This window comes from Oncorhynchus masou, chromosome 26 (genome assembly GCF_036934945.1).
Source record: "Oncorhynchus masou masou isolate Uvic2021 chromosome 26, UVic_Omas_1.1, whole genome shotgun sequence".
NCBI classification, from domain to species: domain Eukaryota; kingdom Metazoa; phylum Chordata; class Actinopteri; order Salmoniformes; family Salmonidae; genus Oncorhynchus; species Oncorhynchus masou.
This window is the reverse complement of record NC_088237.1, coordinates 10,952,252-10,967,981: the sequence shown is the minus strand read 5'-3', so window position 1 is coordinate 10,967,981 and position 15,730 is coordinate 10,952,252. Positions and strand designations below refer to the sequence as shown.

Here is a 15,730-nt window from a genome sequence, read left to right as displayed (position 1 = left end):
GCACTTTTAAAAACTCAATGTTAATGAACATATGATCATTGGTAGAAGAAAACAGAAAAGAAAAAAAACAGACCAAATTACCTGGAATGACATTAACTCCCACAGGTGTCCAAAAAGAACAAACTGAAAGCCACACCCTAAAACAGGCCACGCCTCCATCTGTTCTGAAAGGTTTCTGCCACCACATTCCACCCACCACTATGCAATGTGAATGCGAACAATATTTAAAAGCTTTCATTACATTTTGTTGTATTTCTCCAGTATATAATACAATGAAAATGCTATAGGAAATGCTACAGTAATGTCTGCAAAAACACTACAGTAAATACTGCAGTATAGTGCCATTCTTCCCCTTTATGTCTATATCAGCGCAGTGAGTCAAGGGTTGAGGACAGGACAGGGTAGGGCAGGGTCCACACACACACAAACAAACACATGATGATCAAAATGTGGCCAATGTGTGTTAGGGAGGCGTAACAGAGGGGCCTATTTTAGAGAGCCATTCACATGAGGCAGCAGAAACCATAAATCAATCATTCAAAATCATAAACTGATTTTTCCTGCACGACATCACTGCTACACTTTCACTCTCTGATTGGCTTCTCTTTTTAAAGGTAAGTTATCCGATCGTCTCAGCTCAGTCTATGACAACAAAGAATATTCTGAGAAATATGTGAGATCAATAGAAGCAGATAGTTCTTTTGAATGTTTCAAGTATTTTAAAATTTTTGGTTAAGACCATTGTCTAGAGCAATCTGCCATGTAAAATACAATTTGGGTTGACATGGTTCAAAAGGGAAATGTGTTCGCTTTTCAGGGAAGATTCCCTAGAAGTTAATGATAAAAATAGATTAAGTAGTTGCCAGCAGTTGGTTGTGTCCAGTTTGTGTTTACTTCATTGGGGTTAGTGTGTTAATGCTTAAGCGGTCACACCTCATATCTTCACCCATATTTACAACAAGGAATTGTCATAATACATTTTTATTTTATTGGTGTTAGACTTGCTTGGTCGTAAATTGGGGCATTGCTTTTGAGTCCCCTCCCATCGTTACTCAGTGGCGCGAGTGGGCAACCTGAGGTGTGTGTGTGTGTGTGTGTGTGTGTGTGTGTGTGTGTGTGTGTGTGTGTGTGTGTGTGTGTGTGTGTGTGTGTGTGTGTGTGTGTGTGTGTGTGTGTGTGTGTGTGTGTGTGTGTGTGTGTCTACTTTATTGTGATGTGTGAGGAGCCCAGAGGGTTTGTCTTAACACGCGGGGCTAATAAGGCTTCTGTACCAGTAGAACAGCATGCCACCGGAAAGGTCACAAGTTTGATCTTTCCTTGTAATGTCACAATGGTGACATTAAAGCAGACAGACTTTTTACTCAATGGACCTCAGCTATTTGGTGGCCTGGTGCAGCAGATACTGCAGCAATGCCCTTGGTCCGTCAAAATCTCACCTTGCACAGTAGCTCACGCTAGCAACAAAGGTGATAATGGCTCAAGGGTATAGAAATGAAAAAAGGGATCTTGAGTATTCAAACATTTTTCTCCTTCATCGTTCTCCATCATCAGACAATTCCATCCAAGGACCCTATTAACCTTGACAGTGAACCCTTGTTCTCTGGGTAATAAGAGAGCCAGGGTCAGCCTCTTTTATCCAAGTCAGGACATGAGGACCTTGTGGGGGACCTTGATTATCACCCAGTAGCTCATAATAATCACAAGTCTAATACATGTGTGATGGTAAACTATTACATTATTTTCATATGTGATAATTGTTCCTAGTATGAATCATTGACTCTTACATCTCTGAAACATTCCATATGATGTGAATGTTCTGCCAATAAACACAGCTATGTTGGCTCTCCAGCAGTACTCAGAACAGCCATGTCTGAGGGGTGAGTCTGTAACTGTCACACTCTGTGCCTTTCAATCAATCACACAACTATGTTGGCTCCCCAGCAGTACTCATAAACCAGAACAGCCATGTCTGAGGGGTAAGTCGATAACTGTCACACTCTGTGCCTTTCAATCAATCACACAACTATGTCAATATGGAACAGAAAATAACGTCTTCTTTCGATTTGTTTGTTTGTTTGTTTGATTTGCAATATGTTGAAAAAGACCGGTAAGTCAGTTTTGGACATATTTTCCGCCCTCATACCTTTTGTTGTGCCTAATATCTTAAAATTGCCCTTTCGTTCATTACTTAGCTTTGTTGTGCACAGTTAAACCTTTGTAACAGTCCTTTTGATACTGTATACATACAGTTGAAGTCGGAAGTTTACAAGCGCTTACGTTGGAGTCATTAAAACTCGTTTTTCAAACACTAGTCAAATTTCTTGTTAACAAACTATAGTTTTGGCAAGTCGGTCAGGACATCTACTTTGTGCATGGCACAAGTAATTTTTCCAACAATAGTTTACAGACAGACTATTTCACTTATAATTCACTGTATCACAATTCCAGTGGGTTAGAAGTTTACATACACTAAGTTGACTGTGCGTTTAAACAGCTTGGGAAATTCCAGAAAATGGTGTCATTGCTTTAGAAGCTTCTGATAGACTAATTGACACCATTTGAGTCAATTGGAGGTGTATTTCAAGGCCTACCTTCAAACTCTGTGCCTCTTTGCTTGACATCACAGGAAAATCAAAAGCAATTGACCCAAGTTAAACAATTTAAAGGCAATGCTACCAAATACTAATTGAGTGTAAGGAAACTTCTGACACACTGGGAATGTGATGAAAGAAATGAAAGATGTAATAAATCATTCTCTACTTTTATTCTGAAAATTCACATTCTTAAAATAAAGTGGTGATCCTAACTGACCTAAGACAGGGCATTTTTACTACGATTAAATGTCAGGAATAGTGAAAAACTGAGTTTAAATGTATTTGGCTAAGGTGTATGTAAACTTCTGACTTCAACTGTATGCTATGCAGGCAGTTAGCATGTCATGCTAATGAATAGCCACACTGGCATCTTGGTAACAGCTTGTGCGACTTAACAAGTTAGACATTATAATCTATCAGCAATCGCTGAGCAATTGTCGTGTCACAAGGCCATTTGTCTCAGGCTAACTGATAATCATCCAAATGATCCCAAGACCACTGGAGCAACACAGAAGGACTCATTTGGTATCAATACCAAGCCACATACACAGTAGAAATGAGCCCCTTGCTCTCTAAGACTGTGCTTCAATGAATCCTTGGTGATATGGTGGCAGAGCATTACATTATATTACATTAGGAACCACAGCTCATCCTAATCAACAGCGACAGCCGGTTGTTTGCTCTGTAGCTCCGCTATAATAGAGACCACATATGACTATAGGCGAACATCATCAGTGACTGTAATGAATGAGCCTACCTACATATGAAGATGTGCTAACATCATTAGCGACTGTAATGAGCCTATTATATACCTGTTATGTCTCATCTCTCTCTCTTCCAGAAAAAGACAAAGTACTCAGCGACTCGCAGGTTACTGCTGAAGGTAGGTCGGCATGTATGGAAGTGGAAAATAAACTTTATTCATGGTACTGATAGCACATGTACGTTTAGCAGGCTGCATATGACTCGTACACATGTTCAGATGTAGGATCTTAATTTGACCTACAGCATATTGTCAAAGCAAATAATCTGGATCCGGCCCAAAATGTTCACATTTTGATGGTGATGAAATTTAACACATTTTCAGTGCGTCCCTCCGGACCTCATTGAAGACCGAATGTGGGCCCCGGGGCAAAATTAGTTTGACACCCCTGCTTTAGTCCATAATGTTGCTTGATAGGTGGTTAGGCTATTACCTTGACAAAAGTAGGCTGGATGAAAAGTACAATATTGTTAATATAACTGTGTGCTCGTGTGGGTTTTCAGTGAATTTATGTACATCACAAAATTCTCAGCACCAAAGAATGACCCAATTAAAAAGATCCTACATCTGTACACACACAACAACACCAACAACATACAAGTGCCTTGAAAATCATGTTCACCAAAACTGAAGTAAAGGTTCAAAAACACTTTAAAACACAACATTTTGCCCTTCAGTTGAACTATCAATTGTATTGTCTTATCATTAAGTTGTTCAGCCATGTTTCCCTATAGCAAAAACTGCTGAAGAAAGCTGGGGTCTTGCTGGTCCAGGAGCAAAGCAACAAGGTGACGGAGAGGGAAAGCACCTTGAACGAGAGAGTACCACCGCTGAAACTCTCCGGCCTATCTGTGCAAGAGCTTCAGGTACACTAACATAACTCTAAGGCCCAAGGTTCAAGTACCTATATAGTGTTTCCTAAGGACTCGAAGCAAGGCGACCATCTCTGTCAGCCATCTTGCACTTCTATTGTCATCTTGCACTTCTATTGTCATCTTGCACTTCTATTGTCATCTTGCACTTCTATTGTCATCTTGCATTTCTATTGCCATCTTGCATTTCTATTGTCATCTTGCACTTCTATTGAGTGTATATGGCTCTGGTCAGAGATGGGCCGTATTTAAATTTGTCATTTGTATTTCACTGGCCTGAACTACAATCCAATGTATTTTGTAACAAGATACAGTACTATGGCACTATGGTGTGATATGGTAAATGATCAATATGTAAATGTCCAAAAAGTAACACTTGCAAAGCATGCAGGGAATTATTCTAATAAGCTCCTCCCCTGAAACAAGGCCAAAACTAATACCCAGTGTGCTTTGCAATTGTTTCTTTTTACATTTTTCTCATTTAGCAGACACTCTTCTCCAGAGTAATTTAAAGTCAGTGCATTCAACTAAGGTAGATAAACAACCACATATCACAATCATAGAAAATAAATAAAATAAAGATGTTACCATTACTGATAATGTTGTTGTAGTGAAGGCCTCTAGTTACATGTATTTTGACAATACCTAAATTAGTTATGTTTTCATTATGTACCTTGAAAAGGTTTTTACTATTTTATTTTAATACATTGATCTTTAGAGTATTTTTTAATTGTAACAAGATAGTATCCTTATACATCTTTGGCTCTGGTCAAAAGTAGTAGGGAATAAGATGCTATTTGGTGTGCAGATAGTAGCCATCCAAGCTTACATTGTCTGGACTTATTCCCTGGTGTGCTGTCGGTGAATAACAGCATCTCCCTTTTTGTTTAGACGTGTCAAAATAAAAATTGTAGCACCCTTCTACCTTTCTCATTGATGAGTGAGTGGAATTTTAAAGTAGTGGCTTTTGTAGTTTGTTTGATGCATCCTCCCACAGTACTTTCTCAACAGTCTTTGGTGGTTTATAGATGACTGACTCTTTTCTTCACAGGAGCTCTGTAAGGAACTGCACAGGAAATGTGACACAGTGGATGAGGCACGATACGATATCGAAGCAAAAGTGCTCAAGAATGAGAAAGAGGTTTGTTTTTTTTTGGTCATGTAAATTAAATGAGTTTACGCTGTCAGTCTTGGGACAGTTACCTGAGATCTATGAAAGTGCCTCAAAGTGTATTTCGTTGAAGACAACCATTTTTATGCTGACTTCTATTGGTGATTTCAATATTCTACAAATTCCAAAAGTGCCACAAAATGCTTTCTTTTTCAAATAAAAGCATTTTGATTTTCATTGAAATGCCAAGACCCTAAATGGCAACATGCTTAGTTTATAAGGGTACGGGAGAGTGAACCTTTTGGCTGTATGTACATCTCAGCTCGTGGACTTGAATGCAAAGATCAACGAGCTGAAAGGGGGGAAGAGACCTAACCTCAAGAGGGTCAAGAAGTCTGCCGACGCTATGCTGGGGGCTCTGACTGAGGCCAAACTCAGCTCCAAGGCGGACTTCAAGTCCAACCTGAAGACAGTCAAGAAGGACAAGAAGGAAGAGGAGGTAAGACTGGGAAGTTTAGAAATACACATACAATGGCTTCTGGTAATGTCATAGTTTACAGCTCTGTTTTAGCTGGCACTGTGTTTTCTTTGTACGATGTACACAAACACGTGGTACTAATGGGTACTTAGTCCAAACAATTCATCACATTTGGGTAAAGGTTTGATTCAAGTGACGCTGATCAAGATACAGAGTTCATTGGTCTTGTTTGCTGTGCCTGAGTTGTGTTTGATCATCCACACTGTACGTGACCATGGCAACCAGGCCGTCATTGTAAATAAGATGTTTTTCTTAATTGGTTACATTTGAAGGACTGTCCATTCTCTTCACAGAAAGCGGACCCAGGTGACTGGCGGAAGAATGTGGAGTCCATGTCTGGAATGGAGGGCAGGAAGAAGCTTTTCAATAGCTAAAACAGTTACAAATGCACTGGCTCTGTAGAAATCTGTGGCTGCATTGCCTGATTGTTTACTAATTTTTATTTAGCATTTTCCCGAAAATATATTTTTTTGCAGTGAGATTGTGTTTTGGGGGAAAGTATGAAGTGTGAGGTATTTTACACTAAAGACTGAGGGAACTATAAAGACTGTGAGAACTAATCAATATTTTTATTAAAAACTATTTAGTGTGGGCTACATGATTTTGATTCCTATCAAGAGAAAATAGTCAAATGTGGAACAACCTAATAATACTCATCATAGTTCATTTTGTAAATATTCAATTCCAGTTTATTAAAACACAAATTATTCTGTTTTGGTTTATATTTATGATTATTATTTATGATTTGCCAATATTTATGATTTAAAAAAATATGAAGTTGGTTCTCTTTCATGTTGTTTACTTTTGCCATAATGCAATATGAAAATCTTAAAAACACATACAGTGTAGATGCTGTTAATTACATGGATAAACCACTCAATGTGTAGTGTTGGATTTTCAAGAGCAGTTCTCCTTTCAGGCTGTGGGTGACACTATAGACAAGCTATTGTACTATTTAACCAAGGTTGCCATTTTCACCTCTGTCACTTCAGTTCAATCCTATCACCACTAGGGTGTGTTACAGCATTACCCTTTCATTTAAAAGTTGACCTGTGGGTGGTTTGTGCTTACAAATGACACCTGGGGGTATCATTCACTACCACTGATCTTTGGTTATCAATGGCAAAGTCAGTAATCATCTTGATGATCACAATCTCCGCTGGGCCAAAGGCTACTAGCAAAGTAAGGAGACGTTTGAATAGTCGTGTAGTTCCGGTGAATTGTACCAATAAAGAGAACGAAACTGGTTGAATTCAGCAGACATAAACATAAGCGCTTTCTAAAATGGGTACCATACTGCGACCAATACGCTGCTACAAATGGCCTATAAAACCAGTCATAAGAGTGTCTTAAGTCCATAGAGCTGTATTGGAGAGGGGAGGCAATGTTTTGGTGGAGAACGAGCTGGCTAGAGGTATCCCATTTGTTGTGGAAGACAGAGACACTCTATCCATTTTGTTTCTATTTACTGTACAATGTGATTCTTTGGGTTGCTGATACTCCGTGGTAATATATAATATATATAATATTAAACATCCCCATACAATGTTATACGTGAACTTGCTCTGACTGGACTGCAGGAATGACTTCAAAAGGTGTATTGTCTGTTGCTGTACTGTGTGTCACTGTAGACTGAAAGAAAAATCAAGAAACAAGGCTTAAGATCCACTTTGAGTACATGTAAAGGGCTGGTATTAAAATGAATTGCTCAACATGCAGCGGCCTGCAACGCTTTGTTGGGCTCATACAGCATCAATAGACAGCTTGGCCAGGCTTGTAAGATACAATAAATGGCTAGGCTACATTGAAGTGTGGGAAACCTACTTCGCTATGAAAGAAGTAGTTCATTGCTCTCTCTTCCATGTCTGGCGATCCTTGCCAGTGTAATATTTCCTTTCAGTAGTCGCCCTGTAAAATGCATGCATTCTATACCAACTTAGTGACATTTCCTTAAATGACAATAAACAAGGGTTACCCACTAGGGAGGTTGTTGAAATCATTCTGTCAGAACTAACTACCCAGGCTGCCATTTATGGGCATCAGTCAACAGGGCACGATCACCAGAGGGCCATGGGGGAGATGCTCCTTCAGGCCCAATGAAAGTAGTGACCTGAACCCCATGCTGAAAGAGAACAAACTCAGCAGATGTGTGGAGGAGTGGTCATCCTCCTGAGTTAGTGGGATGTTTTATTGGCGCTTCCTATGGAGGATAGGCTATGTTGGGCACGTGCCAGGGCCCATCACACTTGACAGTATCTTAATAAACTTGACAGTATCTTAATGCAATGTGATTTAAGAATGCAGCGTCAGACGTCTCTGAAGCCTCCTCCTTGTCATGGTGATGGTGATGGTTCCCCACCTGCTCGGGATGGAGATGGCTCAGTTACTGTAACGGGCTGTGCTGCTTCGTGTGATTTAAGATGCACCTGCGCGTAGGCTTCATACCTCAAATGATATAAACCTCATTGTCCCGTTTCAGCACGAGTTAAGTAAGGGTGTTTTCCCACTTGACCCCTTTCAGACAATGTTTGTGATATCAGTTCGCAAAAAAAATCGTGCAGTGTGAACACTTCAAAGGAACTCCGACTCCTCAAAAGAGCCCTGAAGCGAACCGAATTTGAGACCATCTCGAAAGGTGGTCTGAATTCGGTGCGCTTGAATTCCGCGGTCCGGTTCCCTTTTTTTAGGTCAAGCTCTGAACACAGAGCTCCCAAAGGTTCGCTTTTCATCATTCCCGCACCACACACTAGACTACTGCAACACCGCTTCCCCTGCCATAAATCCTCACATTGGTGCCACTAAAGAGAGAAGATGATGATTTGCAGGTTCGCGGAAAAAACGTGTGCTGTTTATGGATATTGCTTATCGATTGTCAAGGACGCGCAGATATTCCAAAATGAGTTTTTAGTTCAGATTATTTGTTTGCAATATGTGATCTATAGGTTAAGAGAGATTCATAAACTGTTTATTGATTGTGTGGTTTGAATAGTGTGAGAAGACAACCTAATCACAACATAGGGTACAAAATCTATTCTAGCTCTTAAAGGGGCAGTAGCCTACCTTGAGTGTACAATTACAGTATTATTTATTCTGCAGTCCTTCTATTGCTATTTGTTCTGTTTCCAATCACATTTACATTTTAATAGTATCTTCTGATTGCAATTATTATGTCTCATATTTTAACTAAATGCAGACTATTAGCACTGACAAAAGAGTTGAGTACTCATTCAAAGGTAAGGGCTTTTCTTTACCCCAGAGTTTACTTTAAAAAGGACTGAGATTGGTTCTTTTAAAGTGGACTATATGTGAAAACACCCTAATTTATGTCAGATTAGTCAACAACTCCGGCGTCATTTTTCAGTTTCATTATTAAACTCCACTGTAACGTAGGGGAACAACTAACATTATTCATCCACATTCCATGTTCAACGTTTTATATTCTCTGCCACAATTTTGTCAAATTCGGGTATGAAGGCTCAGGTTTACATTAGGTATAGAGCTGAAGATGTAAGTAAGATGGATTCTCTGTATGTGCTTTAGCCGTATAGCTGGGGATGAAGGTGTCCCCCAGGGATGTGTTCTGGTGCACCTTGACATGTAGAAGAGGTGGAACCTGAGCCAGGTGGGTCACCGCTAGGCCTTCTAATCTCTCTGTGGGCCCATAACACGCTACATGTAATTGATCATAATAAATCATTTGATATAATGCAGAGTGGAATTTAGCCATAGAGGGAGGTCATAGGGGGGATGGAGCAGGGATATCTTCAGTCCCATATACGAATTCATCATGCAGCTTAAAAAAAAAAGAGTATCCACAGAAGGGGCTTGGGTTTCACAAGAGCTGTAGGGGATTTGGGAGATTAAGCACATGGATGGATGTTGTGTTCATGCTTAATTCAGTTTCATTTAGAACTTCTGGTTCAATCACAGTGTTCATTCATGAATGAAAATGTGACACATTTTTCAAGTACAGAGTCTTTTTTGTTAATCTACTATGCTGTCACTTGCCGTGCTTGTGTTGAGGCTAAGCACACCAAATCCACTACAACTTTGTAACAACCTTTCCACAATGTTCTTGTTACTTACAACCTCATGCTATTTGCATTAGCCTACGTTAGCTCAACCGTCCCACCAATCCTGTAGAGGTAATTCAAAAGTTAACCAAATAGCTACCCGGACTATTGACCCTTTTTGCACCAACTGTTTTGAATCATCACATACGCTGCTGCTACTATTGACTATCTGTTACTTTATTCCTAGTAGTATGTACATATCTACCTCAATGACCTCTTACCCCTGCACATCGACACGGTACTGGTACCCCTTGTATATAGCCAAGTTATCATTACTCTCATTACTCTACTTTTATCATGACGCGCTTGACTTTTCTATTATTTCTACATTTTCGATCTCTCTGCATTGTTTTGAAGGGCCCGTAGGCACTTCACTTTTAGTCTACACCTGTTGTTTACGAAGCATGTGACCGATAAAATGTCATTTGATTTGATATAGCATAAACCAGCACCTGAGATCATGATGTAATTATGGCGTGAACAACAACAGCCTGCAGAGCTCCATGTTATTAAAACAACTACTGTATTAACATGCCTGGGGCTAAATCATATTTTAAGCAATCAAATTATGCATGAGCGTGGCTTTGCATGAAAATAGTGGATTTTTGGGGATTTGTGGGGCTAGGAATTTGTGAGTAAAGGAGAAGGGGAAATGTGCCTGTCTGAATTCTCTACCTTGAGGTTAAACACCTGGGACTTTTTCTCGATTTACGCAGGTGTCACACCCTGGTCTAAGTATATTGTGTTTGTCTTCATTTATTTGGTCAGGCCAGGGTGTGACATGGGTTTATTGTGGTGTGTTTTGTCTTGATTTTTGTTGGGTGTTAGGTATGTGGCTTAGTGGGGGTATCTAGCATAGTCTATGGCTGTCTGGAGTGGTTCTCAATCAGAGGCAGGTGTTTATCGTTGTCTCTGATTAAGAACCATATTTAGGCAGCCATATACCCTGGGGCAGCAGGGTAACCTAGTGGTTAGAGTGTTGGACTAGTAACTGAAAGGTTGTAAGTTCAAATCCCCAAGCTGACAAGGTACAAATCTGTCGTTCTGCCCCTGAACAGGCAGTTAACCCACTGTTCCTAGGCCGTCATTGAAAATAAGAATTTGTTCTTAACTGACTTGCCTAGTAAAATAAAGGTAAAAAAAAAAATTGAGTGTTTTGTGGGTGAATGTTCCTGTCTCTGTGTTTGTGTTCACCAGATAGGCTGTATAGGTTTTCACGTTCGTTCTTTGTTTTGTTCGTTATTTCATGTCTAGTTCATTTATTAAAGAACATGAATAACCACCACGCTGCATTTTGGTCCGCTTCTCTTCCACCAGACGAAGCCGTTACAGCAGGGAGCAAACATCATATTTTGTGTTTGCTGGATTTGTCCGATGTGAGCAAGGTTGATTGGAATTCCGTTCATACAGAGCATTACAAAAGCTAACGAACAAACACTTTGTCACACACATAAAGTGGCACTCACTCACACACACACAACATATTTCTTATACAGGAAGTGTATGGATTATGACTTAACATGTGCAATAGAGAATTAATATGCATGTACTGTATTTTTCTGGTTCAGTGACCTAATTTGCTTAAATACAGCCTTTGTCTATAATATCATTGTTTTAAGAGGAGAACAAAAGAGCAGAGATGCCCTTCTGCTATCTCATATTCATCTGCAGAACACTGGCTCTATTGTTTTATTATGGGGTGGAGGCTCCTTACCAACCCACTAAGCATTTACAGACAGCAATGGCTTTTTTTGGTCCTGCCCGGACCCGCCTTGATTTCAACATCCTCAGACGTCCGGACCGCCGTATATTTGACCCAAACAAAGACGTCTATAATTGGTTCAGATTTGGTCTGCTCCAAACCTGAACACATCTGAACCAATTATAGACATCCATGTTTCACAAGTTTGGACAGCACAGTACAGCTCTGTCTAATTCTCCCATCTCTTTTTCTCTCCCATCCCGGAGGACCTGAGGCCTAGGACCATTCCTCAGAACTACCTGGCCTGATGACTCCTGGCTGTCCCCATCCCAAGTCCATCTAGTCATACTGCTGATCCAGTTTCAGCTGTTCTGCCTGCGGCTATGGAACCCTGACCTGTTCACCGGACGTGCTACCTGGTCCCAAACCTGCTACTTTCGACCCGATCCCTCCCTCCCCTCTCTCTCTCTCCCTCTCTACTGCAAATGCTGTCTCAACCTCTGAATGCTCGGCTATGAAAAGCCAGGTGACATTTACTCCTGAAGTGCTGACCTGTTGCACCCTCTACAATCACTGTGATTGTTATTTGACCCGGCTGGTCAGTTATGAATGTTTCAACATCTTGAAGAACGATCTGGCCTTAATGGCCATGTACTCTTATCATCTCCAACCAGCACATCCAGAAGAGGACTGGCCACCCCTCAGAGCCTGGTTCCTCTTTAGGTTTCTTCCTAGGTTCCTGTCTTTTCTAGGGAGTTCTTCCTAGCCACCGTGCAACTACATCTGCATTGCTTGCTGTTTGGGGTTTTAGGCTAGGTTTCTGTATAAGCACTTTGAGATATTAGCTGATGTAAAAGGGCCTTATAAATGCATCTGATTGATTGATTGATTGATTGATTACAGTACAGTACAGTAGAGCACAGCAGAGTACAGTACATTACAGTAAACAGTACAGTAAAGAAAAATGCTGTACAGTACAGTAGAGCACATCACAGTACAATACAGTAGAGCACAGTTGAGTACAGTAAAGAATATAAAAGTATAGTGTACTGTATTGTACCCTAATAAACTCTACTGCACTGTACCGTACTGTACTTTACTCTACTGAATAAAATTATACTGTCCTGTACTGTACCATACCGTACCGTACAGCACTGTACTGTGCTCTACTGTACTAAACTGTGCAGTACTATACTGTGATGTTCAAACTTATGAAACTTAGCCAAAACCAGGGCTGTCCAACCCTATTCCGGGAGAGCCGCCCTCTGAGGATTTTACTCCAACCCCAGTTGTAATGAACCTGATTCAGTTTATCAACCAGCGAATTATTAGAATCGGGTGTGCGAGATTAGGACAGGTGACTGTAGTTATCAAGCGTCTCAGAGTTGGAAACCGTCCAAAAATGTGGTTCCACAGTACATTTACGCATAGGAGCAAGAGCATGTTTTCAACATTCCTAAAACATAAAAGTACTCATATCTCAGGGTGCATTGATGTGAGCTTGAGAAGTGTCCTAACCGGTTAGGAGTTGCCAGAAGATGGGTGCATGGAGACGAAAGAAAGCACTCACATTTAGTTAGAGGAGGGATGTTTAAAAAAAGGTTTAATAATGGCAATTTAATCAAAAGATACTGGTTAGATAGGGATGGTATACTTTATGTGACTGACCTTGTCCGTGATGCTTCTTCTCCACCTACTGGATGACTGTGTGCTCTCATGGCAAACATCAAAGTAATCCTCACTTTACACTTCCTGGCAACAAGAAAAAATGCAACGGTGTAACAGCGATGATTTGGGTCCATCACAGACTACTGTGAGCAGAGCAATCTGTCAAACCCTGGTGGCACTTACGGGACCTCAAATCAACCGGCGGTTCATTGATTCTCCCACCACTCAACGCCAGATTCTTCAAAAACAAGCTTTTTTTCATGCCAATCGCTGGTTTTTCGGGGATTGTTGGCGTCATTGATTGTACCCAAATCAAAATCATTGCCCAACACATGGATGAAGACACATTCATCAATCGAAGGCGGTACCACAGTATTAACACCCAAGTGTTTTTTAATGCAGTCTATATGTTGCTTGACGCTGAAGCCAACTGGCCTGGGTCTACACATGACTCCGGAGTGCTCACATCAAATCAAATCAAATGTTATTTGTCACATACACATGGTTAGCAGATGTTAATGCGAGTGTAGCGAAATGCTTGTGCTTTTAGTTCCGACAAGGCAGTAATAACCAACAAGTAATCTAACTAACAATTCCAAAACTACTGTCTCATACACACAAGTGTAAGGGGATAAAGAATATGTACATAAAGATATATGAATGAGTGATGGTACAGAGCAGCATAGGCAAGATACAGTAGATGGTATCGAGTACAGTATATACATATGAGATGAGTATGTAAACAAAGTGGCATAGTTAAAGTGGCTAGTGATACATGTATTACATAAAGATGCAGTAGATGATATAGAATACAGTATATACGTATACATATGAGATGAATAATGTAGGGTATGTAAACATTACATTAGGTAGCATTGTTTAATTTCCCATCAATTCCCATTATTAAAGTGGCTGGAGTTGAGTCAGTGTGTTGGCAGCAGCCACACAATGTTAGTGGTGGCTGTTTAACAGTCTGATGGCCTTGAGATAGAAGCTGTTTTTCAGTCTCTCGGTCCCAGCTTTGATGCACCTGTACTGATCTCGCCTTCTGGATGATAGCGGGGTGAACAGGCAGTGGCTCGGGTGGTTGTTGTCCTTGATGATCTTTATGGCCTTCCTGTAACATCGGGTGGTGTAGGTGTCCTGGAGGGCAGGTAGTTTGCCCCTGGTGATGAGTTGTGCAGACCTCACTACCCTCTGGAGAGCCTTACGGTTGTGGGCGGAGCAGTTGCCGTACCAGGCGGTGATACAGCCCGCCAGGATGCTCTCGATTGTGCATCTGTAGAAGTTTGTGAGTGCTTTTGGTGACAAACCGAATTTCTTCAGCCTCGTGAGGTTGAAGAGGCGCTGCTGCGCCTTCTTCACGATGCTGTCTGTGTGGGTGGACCAATTCAGTTTGTCTGTGATGTGTATGCCGAGGAACTTAAAACTTACTACCCTCTCCACTACTGTTCCATCAACGTGGATAGGGGGGTGTTCCCTCTGCTGTTTCCTGAAGTCCACAATCATCTCCTTAGTTTTGTTGACGTTGAGTGTGAGGTTATTTTCCTGACACCACACTCCGAGGGCCCTCACCTCCTCCCTGTAGGCCGTCTCGTTGTTGTTGGTAATCAAGCCTACCACTGTTGTGGCGTCCGCAAAATTGATGATTGAGTTGGAGGCGTGTGTGGCCACGCAGTCGTGGGTGAATAGGGAGTACAGGAGAGGGCTCAGAACGCACCCTTGTGGGGCCCCAGTGTTGAGGATCAGCGGGGTGGAGATGTTGTTGCCTACCCTCACCACCTGGGGGCGGCCCGTCAGGAAGTCCAGTACCCAGTTGCACAGGGCGGGGTCGAGACCCAGGGTCTCGAGCTTGATGACGAGCTTGGAGGGTACTATGGTGTTAAATGCCGAGCTGTAGTCGATGAACAGCATTCTCACATAGGTATTCCTCTTGTCCAGATGGGTTAGGGTAGTGTGCAGTGTGGTTGAGATTGCATCGTCTGTGGACCTATTTGGGCGGTAAGCAAATTGGAGTGGGTCTAGGGTGTCAGGTAGGGTGGAGGTGATATGGTCCTTGACTAGTCTCTCAAAGCACTTCATGATGACGGAAGTGAGTGCTACGGGGCGGTAGTCGTTTAGCTCAGTTACCTTAGCTTTCTTGGGAACAGGAACAATGGTGGCCCTCTAGAAGCATGTGGGAACAGCAGACTGGGTAGGGGTTGATTGAATATGTCCGTAAACACACCAGCCAGCTGGTCTGCGCATGCTCTGAGGGTGCGGCTGGGGATGCCGTCTGGGCCTGCAGCCTTGCGAGGGTTAACACATTTAAATGTTTTACTCACCTCGGCTGCAGTGAAGGAGAGTCCGCATGTTTTCATTGCAGGCCGTGTCAGTGGCACTGTATTGTCCTCAAAGCGGGCAAAAAAA

The 15,730-nt window shown here is 41.5% G+C and overlaps 1 protein-coding gene across 5 annotated transcripts in view; it reads left to right on the top strand.

Moving 5' to 3' along the window:
* The window catches only part of LOC135514790 (troponin I, slow skeletal muscle-like), a 100,487-nt gene extending 93,897 nt beyond the window's left edge, over window positions 1–6,590 (top strand). Inside the window, exons 1-6 of one of the 5 annotated variants that reach the window (XM_064938402.1) lie at window positions 480–614; window positions 1,942–3,477; window positions 4,092–4,223; window positions 5,281–5,370; window positions 5,663–5,839; window positions 6,172–6,590. In XM_064938402.1, coding sequence (XP_064794474.1) covers window positions 3,412–3,477; window positions 4,092–4,223; window positions 5,281–5,370; window positions 5,663–5,839; window positions 6,172–6,252 — 546 coding nt within the window. In that variant the 5' untranslated portion in view covers window positions 480–614; window positions 1,942–3,411 and the 3' untranslated portion in view covers window positions 6,253–6,590. Of the gene's footprint in view, window positions 1–479; window positions 615–1,849; window positions 3,478–4,091; window positions 4,224–5,280; window positions 5,371–5,662; window positions 5,840–6,171 lie in introns of those variants that run through there. The other 4 variants (XM_064938400.1, XM_064938403.1, XM_064938401.1 and 1 more) reach the window with 4 other exon arrangements.
* The last annotated feature ends 9,140 nt before the right edge of the window (window positions 6,591–15,730 follow it).